Here is a 23115-nt window from a genome sequence, read left to right as displayed (position 1 = left end):
TTTGCTTTGCCACAGTGGGTAGGTTGCAACAGGGATGCTTCTCACAGTGTAGAAGTTGTAGGAATGAGCACTAAACACAGTACAAGAACACTACATGTACAATTATTGCACGTCAACACACACATACATATACTCTCACCCACTTGATTAAATGTAGTGCGAAGTCCCTCTCTCAGACAGATTGTGCACAGATGCGGACTCCCACTCATTCCAGTCCCTTTTGTTATGTATTCAAGCCTTTCATGGGGATTTTTCCTTTTAGTCAGCCTTAAACAGTGAGTCAGGGAAAATCTGCCTTACTTGCTATGCAACAAAATCATGTGTAGTGCAGCCTTTTGGTTTGATTGAACTTTGTTTGATATGTATTCTAACTTGCTCAACTTTGCTTAATTTTCCAGGTGGTATCTGTTTATGAAGACCACATGATCCCATGTGCCATGATCCAAGTCTGAAGCTCTGACACACTTCAACAGAATCTCAGCCGCCGGAACCAGCAATAAACAATCTTCTCTCCATCCAGTACTGCTACCAAGAGCTCAGAGAGGATGTGAGTGGGAGCTGGACTGAGGGTAGAAAACCCCAATAAGTCCGACCAGGAAAGGAACTTGGAGTACATGGTTGCTATGGACCGACGGGTCAACTGATACCAGATCTCACTGGCTTTGCTTGGAAGTGTAAGTCTTTTATTAACCCTCCTGACCACAGTCCAGGTCGATTTCATTTCAACTCAATCAATGCAGGGAATCAATTGAAATTCAGTCCATTAATGGGAAATGATCCAGTATTCTCAGTGTCTCTCTTCTAGATGAGATTAATTGGATTTCATATCATTTCTCCAGATTGATTCTTTTGACCTTAACCAAGCAGCAGACACAGTGATCAGAGGACAAGTAACCGGGATTTAAAAAATGACACTGTGAAGATACAGTAGCATGCCCTCTATTCACTATCATTGTCTTGGAAAGGCTTTATGATGGCAGGGGTTGCAATGTAATGTTTTGGAATATGTGCTATGCTAGATACAAACCTCTTACCTTTCTAGACATTTTGAAAGCTAGTCTTGTTGCAACTACAGCTAACCCTCATATGTGAAATACTGCAAGCTGTATTTGAGGATATAATACACACTAACCCGACAGAGAAGCTTCATCTTTTTTACTGCCTCTGTGTACTAAGGATGTCTTCCATTATGGCTGTTATCTCTGAACCCGGAATCCAGACATTTATCTCCTCCAGCCCCACTCCTCTCTCTTCTCATCTCATCTCCTCTCTCATCTTTCCTCTCCTCTCTGCTGCCTCACTTTACTGACATGTATTTGTGCCCTACTTCCATCCTTTTCCCCAGCACTTGACAACTGAAGTGGTGGCTGTTTCTGGTATTCTTTTTTTGCACTGCCTTTGTTCTTTCTCTCCTTGTAAACAAACAAAATTTTTTTTTTCTACGAGACATGTCATCCATCCTGTGCCAACCACAAAATGGATTTGTCTTTGAGGCTGTATTGATTTGTGAAGAACCTGAGACTTGAAAGGATACGACTATCTATTTGATATAATTTTTATTGTTTGAGATGCCACTATAAAAAGAACATTTGATACTTTTCTCCTAAAGCAAATTATTATCCTGACATTATAGAATTTGTTTAGAAATAATGAGATTAAAAACAACAAGTGCGAGTACTCAATATGGGAAATATCCATATTTGCAACAGACAGGTTTTCTGGATGCCTCATTGAGATTTCTAAACACATAGCCACACATACTTAACAATGTTATTTTCTATTGTTCCAGACCATAATTCATAGGTCAATAAGCATATACAGTATCCTCTGGCAGATATCCATAAATGTCCTCCAGACAATGTCACTGATAGAACATGGTTGAATAATTTAGAAATCATGCATTTTTCAAATCAATGCTGATTCCATCACAGTAAGCTTTTAGCAGGGTCAGGTCAGACTCGACAGTGAGGCTTTTATATGTTTACATGCCATACATCATGTCCCACTAGCCACTGTGGTCAATGGCAATTAATCTACAGCACCATCCAGAATATAAATCTAACATGTAATGGAAGATTGTGGTGTAGGGATGCAATTGTGGATCCTTTGGTTAGATTGTGTGTTTGCTGCAGGGTGCTTAGCAGGCAGGATGGTGGTATTTTAGGGAAGTAAATGGGAGTGCATCATGAAAACAAAATCTCTGTAAGAGGTGTGGTAGTGATTCTCTTATGCTGTGTGTGTGTGTGTGTGTGTGTGTGTGTGTGTGTGTGTGTGCGTGTGTGTGTGTTAGACAGGAAAACACATTCGGTTTAAACCTTTTATTTTGATAAGATGACATAGCGATCAATGGTTTTGGCGATGAATAGATCTGCTTTTATGCATAATTCTACACTACAGAAAATGAAAGCAGATCTAAGCAGGTGGCAGTTGGGGTTGAGATGGAGGCAGAGTCTTTGTGCATGCAGTAACACACAACAGCAGAACGCACACAGCAGATTGCATGGAGAGCAACAGACTGGGTTAGTACCAGTGCAGTTTGATATTGTCCGCCCTATTCATGGAGATTGTGTGTGACTGCTGGTGTATAGTGAACCTTCTGTTGGGCGGACCAATGGACTGCAGCCTGCTGGATTTTCCTGACTGAACTTGCTCATTTCAATCAGGTTTACAAATCCCCCAAAAAAGCAGTCAATCAAAGAACCAAAATATAAACTATTAGGACAGCATCTCCTTGCTATTTCCTGATACTTAAGATGACCCACCTGATATCCCTGTAGCAAGGAGACAAAACACGGAAACATGGCGTTCCTAGATCAGATACTGGCCATAATAACATTACATAATACCTATTTTAACTGTGTGTATGGCAGCCATTTACACAGAAAGACCAATCAATATGGTACAGGATCAGACAGAGGTCATACTACCATTATGTGAGACCTGTCAGAGCTGTGTGTGCCTGGACCAGCTTGGTCAAGGGGCGTATTTACATAGTGACACAATTAACTATGTGTCCAGTAGACCAACTGTTGTTTTCTGAGTGACACAAAGTCCAAATTGATGAGAAAGCAAATGATGCCTCAGGATCAGGAATGGACATTCAAGTTTTAATGAATCAGAACCCAGCAACCGCCTGTGCATTTTTTTTTCAAATATGCCAATCATCAGAGCAAAGGCAACCAATCCTGAAGGAATGAGTCATGTAGCGATTAGGAGGCAGTCCACATCGGAGACAGATCAGCTTGAGCTTGAAGGAGAACTAGGAGCTCATCATTGCGTTTTCCAGCATCAGCGAAGATCAAAGGGGAATTTTTGGGAGCGCAGATTGTCGGAATAGCAGGTAACAGGACCTGGAAGACAGAGGATAAAAATCAGTGTTAGTTTGAGCAATGATAACCGAAGGACAACTGCTTAATCTGTCTGTTTTTTAATGTTTAATATCGACGCTAACTGCCGAGAACCCATAATAAAATCAGACATAAGAACATGCATGGGATTGAATGAGAGACTCACTATTGAATTCACTGTAGAAACATAGAAAGCCATAAGGAAGCAAACAAGGTGTCTATATATAAACTGGAAAATCCAATGCCTGTTTTAAATGATGCACCAATATGTGAATTAATGGTAAGGTGAGGAGTTAACATTTTGTCATTGCCTTCTGGGAGTTCTCTCCATAGGCTATTGAGGAAAAGACGTATAGATGGATTACTGAACAAGCTACTCAGTGAGGTCCTGGCTGTGAAGATGAAATTATTTGCCTGAAAATACTGTTTTGATGGAAGACGGCTGCAAATTATTGTATCGTATTAAACCAGTGGACTATGAAGGCACATACTAGGAATATGAACAAGGAAGGTGGCAACAGAGAAGACAGCACAGACATTTTAACTAGCAATTTGCTACCCCTGACCTCATATAATGAGCTGCAGCAGTCAAATAAGATGATAGAGTAGGGGCTGATCTACTGTAGCTGTAGCTCAGTCTGATTGAAGGCTGGAATTTAGACTGGGGTTTGGCTTTTGGGCAAAGGCAGCATAGAGCATGGACCCCTTGAAATTGAGATGGGACAGAACACCAGCTTTTTCATTGTGAGGCCATGAATGCATAATGAATTCATCATTATGTATTTCCAACTTCAATGCCTAACCAATCTATTAAATGGGACTGAAGTTTTGTCATCACAGTATACAGCAATACAGGTTCAGTCATGATTTCCCAACAAGATGCATGTGACAGCGATTGGTGAATTTGAAACAGTGCAGTAGATCTGATCTCCGCTGGCAGGGTGATGATTCCATGTGGCCATTTACCTGCAAACCATAAAACAGTATAAAACGAGAGTCAAGTGTCGACCTTGCAGTAGTTATCATGGTTAAAGAAGGAAATGCCATTCCAGTCATTAAGCAGCTGAGCCCAGAAGTGCAACTCTGAGCAGCATCCTTCATCCAAACTATTAGATCATGCCAATTAGCCACCGAATAGACATATCGAGGAGTCAAGAGCAAATCTTTTTTGTTACAGTAGCTACAGGTAAAGGATGACACAATCACATAGAAGTTAACTATCAAGTATGCAAACTAAAAATTCCAGAGAAGCAGCAGGCTAACATTTCTTTTTACCAGTGGGACCTGTCAAAGGATTATTAACATTTACTAACATTTACAAACATTTTAAGACCTCTAAAACTTAATGTAAGTTGTCAAGGCTGCATTAAACAGCATTCAAGGACTTTTGAGGCCTTCAATGTAGGTAATAAAATTCAAGACAATTTAAGATTTTTTCAGGACCTGCAGACATCCATGGTCCAAAAAACCTAGCTTGAGTCGCTAGTCATTTTTGATAAATGAATTTACTGGTGGGTGAAATTGCTAAATCTAGTGAAGTCTCCAAGTGGACAACAGTTGCTGTTTTTAGCCAAATAACTGTCACAGTTGGAAATCCAGCCAATGAGGGGGCATCTGCTGCTGTTTCTTCTGCTGAGCAAATTACCCTAAATCGTGTTACTGACACGCTCCATCTGCTGGTCGGATGGCCACATTGCGGCAAAAGTCAAAAGATTCGAATACGTGGTTTCCAGATTTGTTTTTCAGTTCATTGTTTTTTCACTTTGGCACAAGCAGAAAAGGCTTTGGCAGCTGCAAAAAAATCCTTGTACAGGAAAAATCTTGATGCACCTTTGTGGAAAGGTTGTCTTATGTGTTCATAAGTCAATTGTTATTATATTTCTTCTTATTCTCATTTATATGGGTTTTCATCTGGCTTGCAACTAGGCTTGCAATTAGAACGCTGTCATGACAAACAATCGGCTTTCCACTCAGAGGTATGGCTGGGATTAATGTTCACCTGCCTATAGCCACCACTGTTATTTTAGTGAAGGTCAGTGTGGATCAGCACAGAAAGTCATTATGCAAATAGTTGATTTTACATATTCAGAAGTCCACACCATTTGTTTGCTTAAACACATTTTCAGGACACACAGCAAGGTATATACATTATTTAACACAAGTGATGTTGAGCTCATTGAAAAGGAAGATATGACTACTGGTCACAGTGAGGTTGTGTCGCAGAATCTTCCAGAAATGTTAGAGTTAGAGTGAAATGTGTTGAGGTAGAGTGATGTATATATGAAAGGACCATCACTTTAACAGCAACACAAGAAAAACCTTTCAAATACCTTTTCACTTTTGTAGTTGGAAATGGAAAATACATAACAGCACCTTCTACTGTACAGTTTGGTTTGAATTAATGATAAAGATGAGTGAGCAGGCTGACAGACAAGTCTGCCAAAAGGAAAGGATATGTTTCTAGGGTAGGTGGTGCTATTTCTGATGGCACTTTTCTCTGGGTGTCTTTTGCTAATTCAGGTTTTCATGTGAGAGCCAAGGTGAGGGAGATGGTAAAGTGAAGCGGAGTCCTTTTTAGGATGCTATGACTCTTGGGATTTGAGAGCTTTATTAATCATTGAATTACCCAGGGATTTGCCATTATGTTGAGTTATTTTTTCATAAGTTTCTATAGCTGTCACACACTACCACACATTATGATCTCCAAGTCTCTTCTGTACACCAACACAAAAGGAAAGCTTGCTGATTTTGAACAATGCATATTAGAGCACAAAATATTAACATTACCCTCAAGGTTCAACCGGCCTAGTTATGCATTCTAAATGTTAGCATGGATCATGCATGAGTAAGATAATTTGCTTCTGCTCTCCCAACTCAAGTGATGCAGCATAATTAAATTCACTGGGAACATTAATGACAAGCAGGTGGTGGAGGCTGAAGTATGACAATATTGTTAGTATCCGGTTAATACAGACAGAAAGGCAGGGCTCCCTGGAATGAATAGTGTAATAAGTAGCTGATGGGGATGTAATAGCCCATTATATTCTGGCATCTCAGGGCTTTTCATGGTTTAAATATTTAGCAATATTCAAGGACTTTTGACTATGAGGCCTTGAGTCTAGTTAGTCAAAATCAAGACATTTTATGACCTTTTCAGGACCCATAAAAACCCTGAATTTGTTAACACATTAACATTTCCCCCCATGGTCTGAAAAGTTAGCTAGATTTGCAGTTAGTCACTTTTGAAAAGCAAATAAAGTTGCTTAATCTAGCAACAAAGCGGCCATGCTGGCAACATTTGCCGTTTAGCCAATCAACACAGTGGGACTTTCCGCCTACACAACCAGTGAGACGTCTGCTGCCGTTTCATCTTTAGTGAACTATCGAGTTGTGTTTTTAATGCCCTCTGCTGGTCGGATGGATGCATTGCACCAATCAAAAGATTATTATTATTTTAATTTTTTTTAAGATCCAAAGCATCTGTAACGCTCACTCGCTCATTCGCAGTTAGCCTATCTGACCCCTAGTGTCCATTAGGAGACATGGCAATGTCTACAGACAACACACTAAACCAGGATCATTCACTCTCCTCCTCTCTGCAACATTGCTAAACTGTGATTGTTTTTCACTTTGCCATTAAAGGAAAGGGCAAAAATAATCCTCTATTAGTTAAAAAACATGACGTTTCAGTCTAGACGACCTTCATCAGACCTATGCAGGAATAACCCTGCATCTTCTCTCAGTCTAGACCTGAATTATCCAAACTTTTTGGATTTATCTGGGCCACTTAAAGGGACAGTCCATTCGACGTACTCTACATATCAATTAAATTCTTGTTTTTTTGCTGGCTATATAAAGCTGCCTGCAGATGACAGACATACTATGGCCTCTGCAGTGACCCGTACACACAGCATGCATTGCAGCATGAAGCTGTAGGACGGGATTGTGTGTGAGTGAACGTGATTTGCCCAGTGGGGTAGCGTGGGGAACAGGTGTCGACACTGTCAGCTTGTTAACACTGGAGAGATATTTGGCTCCTTCAACACAGTGTGGCACATATGCAGCACATACCCTTTGGCTGTGGAACGTATGTGCAGGCATGCATGCATGTGAAGTGAGAAAAGGGGGAAAAAATGTGTCTGTGTATGTGTGGTGTGTGTGTGTGCAGATGTATGTGTGCGTGTGTGTCTTTATCACGGGCGTTATGTTTACTGCACAGAGATGCTGTACTGTGCAATATCCAGAGCCCCTAATTTGTTGTCAAATAATAATTTATAAGTTGCAACATACATTTTGCTTTGAACATCACCACATTGTCACAGCAGTATTATGTAGCTCCAGTTCCTACAAAAGCGTTGGGAGTTATATTTATATGAAACCCCCCTAGGGTGGTGTGCAAAAAAAATCTCTCAAACATCACAAATTAGGCCCCTAGATGACCCATTTCTAGAAGAACTAAATTGACACAATGAATTATTCCATCCAATCTAGTGTCCTCTATAACGAGAAGGCGACGTAGAACAGAGGATAAATTAGGGCATTCAAATCTTGTTTCTCTCATTTATTCCATCAAAGCCACTTAGGCAGATTTGCCCTGTTTGCCCAATTTATTCTATGATTTCTTACCCTCTCATTAGGAGGATAGGAGAGAAAAGAGAGGAGACGGATGTGGGTTTGGAGAAATTGTCTGCTACATTTGGAGATAATAAGACACGAGGATAATGTGTCAGAATCGATTTAGTTCTGGTGTCATGAGGAACGTGACATATCCTTTTGGAAATACTCTCACAGAGCTCTGCCACAATTAAATCACTAATAGCTTCCAGCGAAAAAAGTAAAAGGGAAGAGTGAGAATGTGATTTAGAATAAAATGATGGTTCACTGTTAGAGAGTGAGAGAGACAGAGGGAGGGAGAGAAAGGGAGAGAAAGGCAGAGAGAGGCGAAGAGGAAAACAAGACCATCTGGTCTTCCTCATAAAGCCAACAATATAACCTATATACTTATACTAACACTCTGATTCTCTATCTAAGCCTGTTCATCAGTATCATTTTGCTTCTAAAAGAAAATCAAAATTATGCCCATTGGATCACTGAAAAATCTGTGCAATGTTGAGTATCAATGTGGAGCTGTCTGTGTGTCTCCAGCTGAGTCTTATTGTCACCAAGCAGGATGCTGTGCCATGCTGCACAGTGTCGTACATCAAAGATAGTATTGCAAAATGAGATGTCTTACATCTAACAAATATTATGTTGAGCTCATCTCCAGTGTCCAATTCAAAGACCACAGGGGATCTTGTTGCTGTCACCTATGAGATAATGCCTCCTGTTTTGTCCGATGTCTGGATATGAGGTTATTTGAGATGCTGCTCGTCTTTCAAATGAACATGACAGGACAAGGCTGCGGGCAGATTGCCCATAAGGAGTTGCACTGCCCAGTCAGACGCACAGGCTGCATTCTCCAGCCTCATGAAGGCTGAGCTGTCCTTCACCAGGAGGGACATTTCTCATTGGTTTGGTGCCGTCTAGTGGAGTTTGTGAAGCATTACAGGACTTCATCTGTTTTCTGTTGAGGAACAGTGAAATAATGTGATTTAAAATGGACATTGAACAATTTTTCTTTTCATCCACAGTGACAATGGTGTTGTTTCTGATTGGGACCTCCATAGCCTTGAATAATTCCTCTCATGAGAACCAAACTGCAGGTAATTGTTGCAACGACCGAAGAACAATAATACTGCACATGACAAAGGAACAGATGTCTTTACAGTTTGTTTTCCTGTGATGCTGAAATTATCAAACAAATATCAAGAATTTGTTTTAATGTTGTGTGTGTTTTGGTGTGAGGTTAATATGGAACTAATATGGTCCACTGTGTCTTGTTTGCAGAAAACCCCACCCATCAGGGGGCTCATGTGCTGCCCTCAACACTGGTCATATCACTGCTTCTTATCATTATTGTCCTCCTGACAATCTACTGTCTAAGGTAAATACAACACACACACACACACACACACACACACACACACACACACACACACACAACTCACTATATCTGTCTTAATGTGCATCTATCTCTCTCTTTCTCCCTATCTCTGTCTTTCTGTCTTTCTTTCTTTCTCTCTCTCCCTCTCTCTCTCTCTCTCGTTATTCCTGTCTCTCTCTCTTCTCTCTCTGACTATCTCTTAGAATGTGTGTGTGTGTGTGTGTGTGTGTGTGTGGTGGGGGGGGTTAGGGGTCAGTTGGGGTGGCTTGGGAACAGGCGGTGAACAGGGGGCTTATGGGTTAACAGCTGCACCTCAAGTAAGACAGCAAACAAACAGCTAGGTCAGATCAGGCGGTCGACACTCATTCACTGACCAACAAACTCAGACCTCGGGCTCGTCTTCCCGGGGAACACGCCGCTTCTCATGAGAAGGAACAGCTTTGTCTCTCTCAAATGGTTGATATTGGTTTTGGTATTTGGTATTTGCCTCCCTTGTGTGCTGAGCAGCTCTGTTCTAGAGTACGGGGTTATCTCGTTTTTTTCTTTTAATACAGATAACTGGCCTTTATCCTCTCTGACTGTCTTGTTCGCTCTTTTCTTCTCTCGGTTTAACTAGGTTCAAAAACCACAGGAAAGCTCTAGTTACCTCGGTGGATAAGAAGATTCCAAATGGCTTCTTGGAAGAACAAGGTACTGTTTTGCTGTTAAAAAAAATATATATAACCACTGGCGCATGAAAATGTTGTAATGCAGTCTTTTGCTTTCATTTCTTTTTTATTTGAATTGTAAGTTTACACTGTCCTTTATGTGCTAGGAAACTTTCATGATCCTAACGCCAAGGTACTTTGAAATGTTTCCGTAGGCCCTTAACTTTCCGAGCACATAAGGAGCCATATAAACTTTCATTTCAAGTTAAAAAATAAAAATAAAAAAAGGAAAGGCCAAATTTGGAGCTGAGACAGTTTCATGCAGCAACAGCAGTATGTTTATGACTCAAGAAATCATTTCTGTCATGTACCCCCAAAAGTAGGAAATCTTAATGACCATCAGGCTTGTTTTTGCAGGTGCTATGAGAGCTTGTAATGTTCTCTATGGGGAAACGTTAGTATTCTGACCACCATATATTTCATCCCACACAGGAGAGCAGACAGTGGTCCTCCTCCCCAGATCTCCCTCTCCATCCAAGAGGTACTTCCCCATCCCTCTTGACTCTCTGGAGGACGAGTACCGGATACGCTCTGCAGACGACGGCAAGCTCTTCAGAGAAGAGTTCAATGTAGGTCTACTTGTGCCTCCACACACCTGAGCTAAGCATGAGTAATGGTTTATTTTTTGTGAACTATTTAGCAGCAGAGTATGTAACTGTTTACAATCTAACTGTGACTGCGATGCTTGTCCAGCATGTATAGAACAAGTACCAAAAACTAGTCATAAAATGTTATGTTAGTACTGGATATGAATGTTTAATGAATGGCTTTATTTTTATCTTTTGGGGATTGGGTTCTCTCTTTATAGTCACTGCCATGTTACTACCACCATGGGTCCTTTGAGGAGGCGAGCAGAGAGCACAACAGAGAGAAAAACAGATACCCGAACATTTTACCATGTGAGTGAAGATCTATATTCTGCAGCGGATAATATAAATGTAACCTTTGGACTTGGAATTTGAGTGATCAATAAAACTAAGGGCAGGGCTGGAATGAAAATAAGAAGAAACTTTATTTACAGGCGTTTGATCTTTTTCTCCTCTCTTCAACAGATGACCATTCAAGAGTGGTGTTAAATCATATGGATGGACATTTGTGTTCAGACTACATAAATTCGTCTTACATTGATGTGAGTCATAAGTGGGAAATAGCAACTTTTAATATGGATCTTTTTTTCGCAGACATAGACTATTAGAAACATGCACCAATACTTTGTTCTTTCATACAGGGTTATAAAGAGAAGAACAAATTCATCGCAGCTCAAGGTAAATGTAAATTTGAGCTTATTTCAGTTTTATGATTTTCCACAAGTAAACAATTATGTTTAGGGCCGTTTGTACATTTTGTGTAACACTTTGGTGTTTTTCTTGATTCCCCTTCAGGCCCAAAGCTTGAGACAGTGGCTGACTTCTGGCGGATGATTTGGGAACAGAAGACAGCTACCATAGTAATGCTGACTAATCTGAAAGAAAGGAAGGAGGTTGGTTTGTCTTCCGTTACTCTCCTTCCATGTTAGATTCTACTGCCTCTACTAAGCAGGGCGGCGTCTAGTATGCACCTACACAATCTATATGGCTCTGATGTGCCATTACTTGAGCCCCTTTTGTCTTCTCCTGACCCAAAGTCATGGGCATAATTTATTTGACCCTTTCCCAACTGAGAATCTATATGAAGTGTCACCCAGCAGATTACTTAGCATCACATTAAATTTAGCCTCAAAGGGATGATCAATCGAGAGCCAAACCGGGTTTGATACTGCAGAACAGAGGCATTGGGGATCAATAAGGGAATAATTGTTGATAAGATCCTGAGAGGCCTCATGATAATTAGTTTGAGAATCCCATTAATGAGTTGAAACGTCACTGTGAGGATCTTATTGACTGACAGAGTAGCACACATTCCTCTTGATTGTCTGTGAATAGGATTGTGAAATACACACAACAAATACAATAAATGTAGCAATACAACCGTTTCTAATGTATCTTGTAATGATTATAAAGTGTGTTTAAAGGCATAGATTAGTGTTCTAATTAAAGAAGGATAGCTGTTAATTGTTCTGATTCTTATTCTCTCACCAGGACAAATGTTATCAGTACTGGCCTGACCAAGGCTGTTGGATGTACGGAAATATCAGAGTGGCAATGGAGGACTTTACCGTACTGGTAGACTACACCATTAGAAAATTCTGTGTACAATATGTAAGTAAAATATGTGACTATCACCACTGTGTCTAATTAGGCAGAACATACAGTAGATTGTGAGTTACTTTTCAGCACAAGTTGTATTTATAGTAACAAGCATACAATAATTGAAGATATGTGTTGTCCCTAATCAGAGAAACAGATGCTCTGAAAATGGCATCATACTTTTTCATAATTGAATTTAATTGCCATAATTTAAGATGAGATAAGATGAAACTGTAATGATCCCCATGGGGAAATTGGATCATTTTAACAGCAAATAGTAAATAGTAAGGGTTGGGGTTAGTAAGTAAAGAAAAATTGAATATAAACAGAAAAAGAATATGGCAAATTGGAGTTATATACAGTATACACAGCATACAAATTCAACACTAGAACATTTTAAGTACAACGTGTGAATGAAAATGTGGAGGAAAACAGATGTGAATTGACAGCAAATATACACAATGTGCAAAATGTGCATTGTATTCATATTAACACGTCTACAGAAGCCATACATATGTATGTATTTTGTTTTTGTGATTTTGAGTGCCACATTGGGTGAGATCTCAGTGTAATGCAAAGCCTTCAGATTGCAAAATTCACTTTGTTCCCTCTCCATTTGAACCCAGAGGGGTGCAGATATCCTCTCTGAATCTGTAGAAAGTGTTACTGTACTGTAGCAGCAGTACAGGCTAAGAGAATATGCTTTTACATCCAGCTCTCTGAGCACAGAACAGTCAGAAGTGTTCAGCAGAATGTAATTATATTTTCTTGTGGAAGCATTCATTAGACATGACTTATTCACACAGTATAATTAAACGATCACCTCCAGCAGAGAGCACATGCTAGACCAAGAAAGGCAAATCAGTACACAGTCACCTCTGCACAATAATTATATTCTGTGGTTTCACAAACAGCTAAATGGCCAAAAACACAAGTTTTAAGTTGATTTGGGGTTAATTTTCCTGCAGTTGCTAATTCTATTTGACTGCTATGGTACAATAGCTGGACAACAAGTTGACTGACCGATTTTCTTTCCAGTTCCAGTATTAGTTTACGGGTTTGAACTGAGTGTGTCTGTGCTTCACAGCAGGCTAGCGATGGTCCCAGGGCACCCCGGCTGGTCACCCAGCTCCACTTCACCAGCTGGCCAGACTTCGGGGTGCCATTCTCGCCCATTGGCATGCTGAAATTCCTCAAGAAGGTCAAGACGGTCAACCCATCCTATGCCGGACCCATTGTTGTGCACTGCAGGTAAAAATGTGTGGGGGCAAGGATCTAGAAACAGCAGAATAACCAAAGAGTACATTTCCAAAATGCTATATATTAATTTTGAAGAATAAATCCTTACCTGAAGTTCATGAATTAATATTTCTAAAATACAGAGGATCCAGTCTTTAAAAGTAGTCTTTTTGATTTCCTTGAGTTCCTGGCTATCATTCATAATTTAAGAGTCAGTTTTCAAATGATGAATATCCCATTTTGGAACAAAACAATGAGCAAAACTAAATTATGGTATGTAAAACAACAGTGTGTGACCTGTTATGTCAATAGCATGAAGATTTGGTTTATGTGGAATGAGACAGAAAAGAGAGGTCAAAGGCTGACTGCTTTACTATAGGTTAAGGTAGAAATGTTAAAAAAAACATTGATCGAATTTAAGCTCATTGTATCTGAATCAGAGCATCAACAGTTTTTACTTTTTCCTCTTTACACTGTAATAGGATGCCTGGAATGTGCATTTGTTTGTCCGGTCAATCAGTGTAAAGCCTCACTAAGAAATCTGCAGCCGATTGTAGCAACTGCTGCAACAGGTGCTGAGGGAGAGGGACTGTTGTTCTGAATGGGGCCCATTGAAAAGGCTTCAACACCCCGCTGTGGAATCCCGGCCCTGCGCTCCCAGAGGTGCCGTCTGTTGAAATGACCCTTGTAAATCTATTAGGAGTGTTTTTGGGCTGCAGACATGAAGCAATTTTACACATGCTTAGGGCTGACCACAGTTGACATCTCTGTTGAGACTGGAGGAATTAGATTGCAGCACATAACAAGAACGCAACAACTGGGCCTATTACTTCTATCAGGTCCCTTATTATATGTTTTATTCAAAAGATCTCTAAGCTGTATTATGTTAAGTGTTGAACACTAAGACAGAAAGAAAGATCTCTGTGGATGTTTTTCTCAGTTAATACACTGCTGATTAGAGTCATTACCGGATACATTTTGTTTCTTATCTACACTGCTGCTATTTCTAACAGAGAGGACCTTCTGCCTCCTGTGTGTTTTCTGCAGTGCCGGGGTGGGGAGGACTGGGACCTTCATTGTCATCGACGGCATGATCGACATGATGCACATGGAGCAGAGGGTGGATGTCTTTGGCTTTGTGACCAGAATACGAGAGCAGCGCTGTCAACTCATCCAGACAGATGTAAGTGCTGACCCCGTCCGACCTGTTGTACCTTGGACTGACAGCTCAACTCAGTGTTCTGGCTGTGGTGTAAACAAGTGAGGACGTCGAAAACAAACCCTGTCCATGATGTTAAAATGGACAGAGGAAATAGTTGGCAAACTAAACCACTACTTCTTCTCCTTCTCCTTCTTCCTTCTTCTTCTTCTGCTTCTTCCTTCCTTCCTTCCTTTCTGTCTTTTTCGCCGTTTCTCTCTATCTGTCTTCCCCCCTCAGATGCAGTACTCCTTCATCTACCAGGCTCTGCTGGAGTACTATCTGTACGGAGACACCGAGCTAGACGTGTGCTCTCTGGAGGGCCATCTGCAGAGGCTCCACAACACCAGGGCGCCCCACGACAGGCTGGGCCTGGAGGAGGAGTTCAGGGTACAAAAGAAAGAAACTCACTCTTAAACAATCCAGTCAGTTAAGGAGTCGTCCCTTTCACCCTACACCCTGCATGGGTATATTTTCATAGAAGACTTGCCCAGGGTGCAGCTCTTGGCAGTAGTAACATAAATATCAATGCTTTGAATCATCTATAACTTTATAAAGTACTCCTATCTGCCACATTGAATTTACTGTAGCTTGGTGAAAATTTCTCATTTGCGCCCCTCGCAGTTCCCTACTCGCCGACTGGAATTTATCCCTTGTGCCTCTTCTTCTTCTCATCTTCTGCTCCACTAATAAGAAACCTCTTAAGATGTGTTTATGTCTAGCCTCGCCATTGTTACTTTTCGCGATTGTTGAAGCATTGGCTGTTTTAGCGCTTCCAACTTTAAAATCACTGAGAGGCTTACCGTTGCCCTGTGCTGTACGGAGGAAAACAAACTTTATGATCATGTTAATCCGATCTTATTTGCTCCCATCAGAAGCTGACCAACGTACGCATAATGAAGGAGAACATGAGAACTGGGAACCTTCCTGCCAACATGAAGAAGAACCGGGTGCTTCAGATCATTCCGTGTAAGGAATACTCCGATACTCCGAACTGTTTCATAATACATCACATCCAAGTAACATCAAAGTACCACTGCGCTGTTGCTGCCTGAAGTACGCAGATATCTGGCTAAACAATTCCTGTCTGTGTCATGAATGACATTTGGATATGGCTTGTATCTCGACTTAAAGCCGCGAGTACAGTGAAAAAAAAAAAAAAAAAGCCAACGTACAACTTTTTATAGTGGAAAATATTGATGTGGCTCTGGCATATTCAGCTTTAATAACACAATTAAAGTTTTACTTAGCTGTTTTTTTTTCCATCAACCTTTTCAAACTTTTATTTTATTAGGAATCGGAATTGCAAGTTTTTTTTTTCTTTCTTTCTTTCGCAGATGATTTCAACCGAGTAATACTCTCAGTGAAAAGAGGACAGGAGTTCACCGACTACATCAATGCTTCCTTCATTGATGTAAGCACTCCCTCCTGACCTCTTGTATAGATTTCCCATAGAAGTATATTCAAAGCTTATTGTTTCCTTTTAAAACAATGCAAAATATTATGTTGGTTGCACCCTCAAGTGTTGTTTACTGGATGATCCTCCCTCCAGGGCTACAGGCAGAAGGACTATTTTATCGCGACCCAGGGCCCCCTGTCTCACACGGTGGAGGACTTCTGGAGGATGGTGTGGGAGTGGAGGTGTCATTCAATCGTTATGCTCACCGAACTCAAGGAGAGGGAGCAGGTAAAGCGTAGTGCTTTTGCAAAAGTACATACTGAAACATGGATTTGTTCATTTCAACTATGTCTTTATTTTGTTATGTCTTGGTTTTTTTGTTGTATTTTTATGTTTCCGGAAATATAACAAGCCATATTCACAGTTTATATATATTTTCTCCTTTTCTACTGTTTTCATGGAGTGCAATGGGAATATCAAGCAAAAGTAGAATATCTGTCAGTCAAATGTAATGGTATTTCCATCTGACCTTTCCCACCAGGAAAAATGTTTCCAGTACTGGCCATCAGAGGGCAGTGTAACATTTGGAGATTACACTCTGGAGCTGACTGGAGATACACTGTGTGACACCTTCACTCTGAAAGACATGGTGCTCACCTACAGACCAGTGCGTAACGCTTCACATACAATATATAGCACTTAAATCTATAAATCTATAAATCTACTTTAAATATTTTAAATGTATATATTTGCCTTCTAATATTTCATTGAGCTGTCTTCACAGACAAACCTATTTGTTTTATTTAAGCTTTATACATTTTCATGATATCATCTTATGATCAAGTGCACCATTTTCAAAATACTCAGCTCAACTGCATGAAAACAACAGCATATTCCCCCATGTCACCAGGAAAAACAGTCACAACATGTCCGGCACTTCCACTTCCACGGATGGCCTGAGATCGGAATACCAGCAGAGGGAAGAGGGATGATTGACATTATTGCTGCTGTGCAGAGGCAGCAGCAACAGTCTGGAAACCATCCCATAATTGTGCACTGCAGGTAAGGAACCAAGCACCGGAACCAAGAGGATCCAAGCACTGATGTGCGTCTTTGGATATGAATTACCTATATCCTATAATGCACACCCAGTGCTTTTACCACAAAACATTTAACAACGAAGTAGATCCATCACACACTTTCAGTACAACCCCTTCCATTTCCACTGTACTTTTTCCAGTGCCTGATCACTGGATTCCCACCAAACACAAAATGGTTTTGGAAGGAATTTCAATTTAACCAGTAATTTTTTCTTTCCCGCAAATGCCTGTTACAATAAATTCTACATTTTGCCTCGGTAGACCCGGTGTTCTCTGCCTAAACCACTTATGTGATCCCTTATAAAGACTTAGCTGTGAAAGCTTTGATCAGAACCTAGCTTCAGGTGAAGTGATTCTAAAGCAGCTCGGCCCTGTGGGATTGATCCAATCCACTGATTCACAGTCAATTAAAACCTCTCAAAGTGAAATCTCCTCCGACTCCCACTATGATTAATCTGATAAGATGAGCTAACGACAGGAAATGGTGTCATCACTCTCTTCTATTCCTTCATCACCACTTGTCTAAGAGGGGCTTTTTAAAGCTTTTTCTCTGCCCCTCGGGAATGGGGCTAACCCATTGCAATCCCCAACGTCTCTCTACACTTCTCCTCCACATCGCACATCTCTCTCTCTCTCTCTCTCCCTCTCTCTCTCTCCATCACACCATCATTGTAAACATTGACTCAGTCAAACACTGAGCCTCCAAACTGATTAGTGTTAGCGTTTGGATTAGCTTCTCTTTAAGTGAGGATGATTATTAGCACTATTACACAAAGGTCACCTTTTCTCCAGCTAACTTTTTCATTTAAATGAAATAAAAGGATGTGCTTCTAAGATTACAGGAATTTCATTGCAGCCCTATTGTTACAGAAAGGAAGAAATGTCACTTTTCCTTATTCTTCTACTGAGCCATAGACTCATCTTTAAGGGAGCTCATCTTCAATTTGCAGGCATAGTTTCTATTTAAACTTTGGGGTTTTTTGGATTTGTTTTTTTTTGTAATGTTGTTGCTGATAGCTTTGTCCTTCATGTTTCAGTGCTGGTGCGGGTCGGACTGGCACCTTCATCGCCCTCAGTAACATTCTGGAGAGGGTGAAGGCTGAAGGCCTCCTGGACGTTTTTCAGACAGTCAAGAGTTTACGCATGCAGAGACCACACATGGTTCAGACTGTGGTGGGTAGAAAACACGATCATATCAAATGTACAGAGCAGATACTATGAGACTATTGAATAGTTTTAGAAGCATGGTAATCTACTGTACACATACATGCACTGTAACACTCTTCCTCTGCTTTTCCTTTTCAGGAGCAATATGACTTCTGCTACAGAGTGGTTCAAGATTTTGTTGACATTTTCTCAGACTACGCCAATTTTAAATAATACCTGTCAGATACTGTACCATAAACGTCTGTCAAATTAACTTATGCAATTTTTTCTGAATGTTATTTTCTAAAGCAAGCTCTTTTTACATTTTGCACTCGATTACAGATCTAAAATTCATTGTAACATACTGTAATATAATTGAATACGTATTCTTTGCTCCGAGAGAATCTGTCTCTTTCAAGAATGTTTGTGTGAGTGTGATCTTCAAGTACTCCAATGTAAAATATACAAATTATTATAGTTAAGTCAATAGGGTGGTTGAGTTGTTGGATATGTAAAAAGCATAGCTTTATGTTTATTTGCATAAGTCCACCAGTCTGAAGGTGAATGAAAAGTGTTTATTTAGGGAAAAAAGTTAAATAATTGTATTCGAAGTTTATCTATATAAATTATGTATATATAGTATGTATTGCTCACTTCATACATATAATGAATCATAGCTATTTATGTGTTGTAGAGTACATGCATTCTCTTCTGTTTATGCTTTATTTTGTTATTGACCACACAATGCCTTTGGTTTACATTGGTCTTGTCCTTTATGTTGCCCACTCAACGTGGTTTTTGATTTCTCCGGAGACATACAGTCTGTTTGATAAATAAGATAAAATAATTAATGCTTGTGCTGAAATGATATCCTGTGTGACATGTATGAATAATATTTATGATCTACTTTTAGCTCAAACAAAAACATGAAACTTAAGTTAAGATACATTTCATTACATTAGATGCTGCAAATTACCTCACTTCTGTCTAGTATTCAATGAATAACTTAACAGCTGCCGCCTGTTGCAATTTTATTCAACTTCACTAACTTTCTTTTTTGCCTGTGGCAATTTCACTTAGTGGACTGGTGCCTGACGCAGTAAAATGCAATTAGCTACATTGAAACAGGCAGACAATAATATATTAGTACACTCATCTTTACACATCATTTTTACATGTTTTGCAGTCTAGCATCGCATCTTTCTGCTTTAAAAAATAACTTTTTGTACACAATGATAGACTGAATTTACAAATGCATGTTTGCATAAAGCAGTGCCATTTTGATTAGAAAGACAGTTCTAATCATGAAAAACTTGTCACCGAGTGACACAATTTTAATAGATATAAGCCAGATTTTAAGTTGAAATCAGACTTAAGGGATATTTGTTTTTAAATGTTGGTGTTATGTATGGATCTTTTCATTTCATTATTTGTACTGGATACAAATGCTATCTGATGATAACAGCTGTAACACAGGATTAGAGTGTTGCAGCTGTCCAATGGAGAAATAAAACACTGTAGATTTTACTGTTAGAAAATCTGGATTTAGAAGAAGAGTTGATAATTGATACAGTTGAACCTTGTTCATCCAGATCCCCCAGGAACTGAGATCATCCAGGGGAGAAAAATTTATGGGACAGTGAAAAGCACTGATATTAAGAACCAATGCTTACGCAAAATATGAAATATGCATGCACAGGCATTTTGACATATTTGGACTATGTTCTTAGTTTCATATTTAAACAAGGAAATTCCAATTCCTCTGCAGAATCAAAAGCATATATTTTTTGCAAGGCTACAATTTTCTTCTTGGTGGAATGGTGAGTTTGGAAGTCTTAAGTTTGGGTAAAAAAGTTTCTGCCATGTTTGTATTTCCATTATATTAAATTGCTGAGATGGGTTTATGCATTTAACACTGATCATTTTGGTTCATTTAGTGTACATAAATTCTTATCGTGGTCATTAACCATCACTAAGGACTCGCTGTAGTGTTGACCTCATTTTAATGTACCACTAGCTTTCCAAACAAAGTTAATTGTGCAGTAATAAGTACTTGATACGTTTCATGCTGAAAGTATAAGAAATAAGGATTATGACAGTGGGGCCGTGCAGCTGATGTAACATTGTAATGCACACGCATCTCATCTCAATGCTGTTCCGCCTTTTGCATCTGTATGGAGTTCAACTGTTTGCTAAAAACTGATTGCAATAAATTATAGATGGAGAGAAATGTCTGATTTCATCGTAATGTTGTCCTTTTTACCTATTAAAACAATCAAACAAACAGACTCGGTATGATTACAGGATACTAATATATGAATTTAATACTTCATGCTGTTTGAACCCTCGTGGTGATGTAAGCATATCTCAGCACTTAGCCACTTCCATTAGTAGCCTATTTTGTGTCCCATTAGTCAGTAAATGTGTCACACCTGCAGAGAGGGGATTATAATCCTGACGACAGCCAGCCTTCTACAACACCTATAAAATCCCCCCTGGCTAATGCACCACATGCTAACAAGGCAAACACAGAGGTGAGTCGGTTCACAGTGAAGTTTCCCTGATGTTCATTAAGTTACAATTATTGTCTTGTTATTAACTGGTGTCTAACATTGTTTACTGTTGTTGGGTGACGCTTTCCTACCAGTTGCTCGTCACACGGCAGTCTAACTCCATGGGGTCGAGAGAGAGGAAACTGTGGTATCATTATTTTATTATAAATGTGGCTTCCTCTCCAGCTCCAATGGAAGCTAGCAGCAGAGTGATGGTGCAGGTGTTGTTGCTGGCGCTGGTGGTGCAGGTCACCCTGTCCCAGCACTGGTCCTATGGGTGGCTACCAGGTGGAAAGAGAAGCGTGGGGGAGCTGGAGGCCACGATCAGGGTAAGTGAGTTTTACCATGTGCCAAATAGAGAGCGAGATTCTACTGCGCTGTCTTAGGAGATTTAATGCAAAACTTAGCAGAAACACTTCTATAAAATAGGTCAGTGAAGCCTGAGTCAGGCTGTTTTGCTCGGGATAACAATATTGCGAATGTAGTTAGGTTCAGATTATATATCAACCATGGTTTCAGTGGGCTTTATTGATGTCATGATGAATGCTACAGTGGTCCAGTTTGCTATTTTGCTGTACTTTTCTTAGATGATGGGTACAGGAGGTGTGGTGTCTCTTCCTGAAGAGGCGAGTGCCCATACCCAAGAGAGGCTTAGACCATACAATGTAGTAAGTGCTTATTATACATAATTTATTACCAATGTCTCCTTCAATTGTGCAATATTAATGTACACTGTAGCACCGTGTGCCACCGTGTGCCAGAGCGGCAGTGACGATACACAAACTGTTCACCGACTCTTTTATTTTTTTCTATATTTTTTTTTCTCATGCACTGAATATGTGTAGGCTTCATTTTATCTTGTGGATGTTTGCAAATGTATTACTAATTTGCTCAGACTTGTTTACTGTGATATATGAATGAAAACGTAAATGTTGTTAGATTAGATACTCTGATTGTAGCTGATCAAACTATTAACCGAGATTTAATTTCAATTTCCTCAGATTAATGACGAGTCCAGTCATTTCAAAATAAAGAAAAGGTTGCCATATAAATGAAGAGCTAAAGTGTGAAAAAACCCTCACTTTATTTACGTTATCATCAACACCAGTGATGGATCAGCCAAGTGCAGGATGCTGACTTCGAGATAACATCACATTCATCACACTCATGTCAATTATATGGTCTGTGTAATATTTATATCCATGTAAAATTGGAATAAAGTTTTTGAATCTTGGTCAACTTATCAAAGGTTTTGTTGAATGTGCTTTTCAGAAAATGTAATTTCACTTTGTAGATCTGGCTATTACAACTGATTAAAGATGCCATTCCACTATAAAAATCCTCTTTCTAAGCTTTTAAATAGGATAAATTGCCTTTGTAATGCAGCCACGACCGACAAGCATGACAAACTTGTGATACAACAATCTTAGCATGACAACAGCTGGTGATTAAGCCAATTTATTAGAAATCAATGACTTAATTAAATTTGTTACAGTTTTGGTAATTTCATTTACTGTCATGCCAGTCATGTGCATACTTGATGAAGAGACTACACCAGATGATATTTACCTGAGTCTCCATTAGCCCATAAATGAAAGACACTAACCTGAATATTTTATACTTTTTTTTTTTTTTTTTTTAATGTCCAGAATAGTTTTCTGCTAATTTGGGATAACTGCAGTCATCCAAAACAGACAAAGTGTAAAACTTTTTTTCTCTCTCTCTGTACAGGAAATTGGTGTTCATTATAAAAATTGGAATTTCATATCAGGAAAGGAAAAGAATCAGCAGGGGGCATATGTTTTAAAGAGAACTCATTTTCTGGCAAAGCCCCACAGACAGAGAACCATACTAATCGCCTGGTGCATAAGGGGCTAGGATTCATGAACTGTGCTGACACCGGGGAGGCCCTGCATTGTTAGAGCGTGGTTGTAATGCACACCAATGAACCCAAACCCGCTGGCACAACTGGGAAAAGGTGAACATTATAAAAGCACATAGAATTAGAGAGAAATTAAACCACATTCCATTGCACTTCCAGAACAATGGTTCTTCATTTGTGATACTTCACATCGTTGGTTTAATATTCATGGTTGTAATTTGCATAACGCAATCATTTCCTTTGATGAGGAAAGACTTAAGAATTTTTTAAAAAGTATATCCTACTTTACCTTCTTTTACAAAGTTATAGAAGAAAATGATGTCTAGGTCAGTTTTCTCCACAGCTCACTATGAGACTTTTTTTTTAATTGACTGGG

The 23115-nt window shown here is 39.6% G+C and overlaps 2 protein-coding genes across 2 annotated transcripts; both read left to right on the top strand.

The window, feature by feature from the left end:
• The first annotated feature begins 557 nt into the window (after nucleotides 1-557).
• On the top strand, nucleotides 558-18539 carry LOC139933380 (receptor-type tyrosine-protein phosphatase epsilon-like). Its single transcript, XM_078288687.1, has 20 exons — nucleotides 558-674; nucleotides 8978-9049; nucleotides 9234-9330; nucleotides 9947-10020; nucleotides 10473-10606; nucleotides 10846-10936; nucleotides 11090-11166; nucleotides 11266-11302; nucleotides 11420-11517; nucleotides 12116-12226; nucleotides 13311-13474; nucleotides 14510-14645; nucleotides 14901-15050; nucleotides 15536-15629; nucleotides 15998-16074; nucleotides 16213-16347; nucleotides 16601-16726; nucleotides 16970-17121; nucleotides 18197-18332; nucleotides 18465-18539. The coding sequence occupies exons 2-20, from the start codon at nucleotides 8983-8985 to the stop codon at nucleotides 18537-18539; spliced, it is 2031 nt and encodes a 676-aa protein (XP_078144813.1). The 5' UTR covers nucleotides 558-674; nucleotides 8978-8982.
• Nucleotides 18540-21048: 2509 nt separating this feature from the next.
• gnrh3 (gonadotropin-releasing hormone 3) lies at nucleotides 21049-22024 on the top strand. The gene is made up of 3 exons (XM_071927443.2): nucleotides 21049-21186; nucleotides 21445-21525; nucleotides 21859-22024. Exons 1-3 carry the CDS (start codon nucleotides 21049-21051, stop codon nucleotides 21910-21912), a joined length of 273 nt encoding a protein of 90 aa, XP_071783544.1. The 3' UTR covers nucleotides 21913-22024.
• The last annotated feature ends 1091 nt before the right edge of the window (nucleotides 22025-23115 follow it).

Source organism: Centroberyx gerrardi, chromosome 15, assembly GCF_048128805.1.
Source record: "Centroberyx gerrardi isolate f3 chromosome 15, fCenGer3.hap1.cur.20231027, whole genome shotgun sequence".
Lineage (NCBI taxonomy): Eukaryota > Metazoa > Chordata > Actinopteri > Beryciformes > Berycidae > Centroberyx > Centroberyx gerrardi.
Note: the sequence above shows the minus strand (reverse complement) of the source record. Positions and strands in the feature narration are given on the sequence as shown.

Coding starts and splice junctions, on each gene's coding strand:
- LOC139933380 (XM_078288687.1), top strand. CDS start 8,983: ATGGTGTTGTTTCTGATTGGGACCTCCATAGCCTTGAATAATTCCTCT. Junction 12,227..13,310: donor ACACCATTAGAAAATTCTGT/GTACAATATGTA, acceptor TGTGCTTCACAG/CAGGCTAGCGATGGTCCCAG. Junction 13,475..14,509: donor CCCATTGTTGTGCACTGCAG/GTAAAAATGTGT, acceptor TGTTTTCTGCAG/TGCCGGGGTGGGGAGGACTG.
- gnrh3 (XM_071927443.2), top strand. CDS start 21,049: ATGGAAGCTAGCAGCAGAGTGATGGTGCAGGTGTTGTTGCTGGCGCTG. Junction 21,187..21,444: donor AGCTGGAGGCCACGATCAGG/GTAAGTGAGTTT, acceptor TACTTTTCTTAG/ATGATGGGTACAGGAGGTGT. Junction 21,526..21,858: donor GGCTTAGACCATACAATGTA/GTAAGTGCTTAT, acceptor CAATTTCCTCAG/ATTAATGACGAGTCCAGTCA.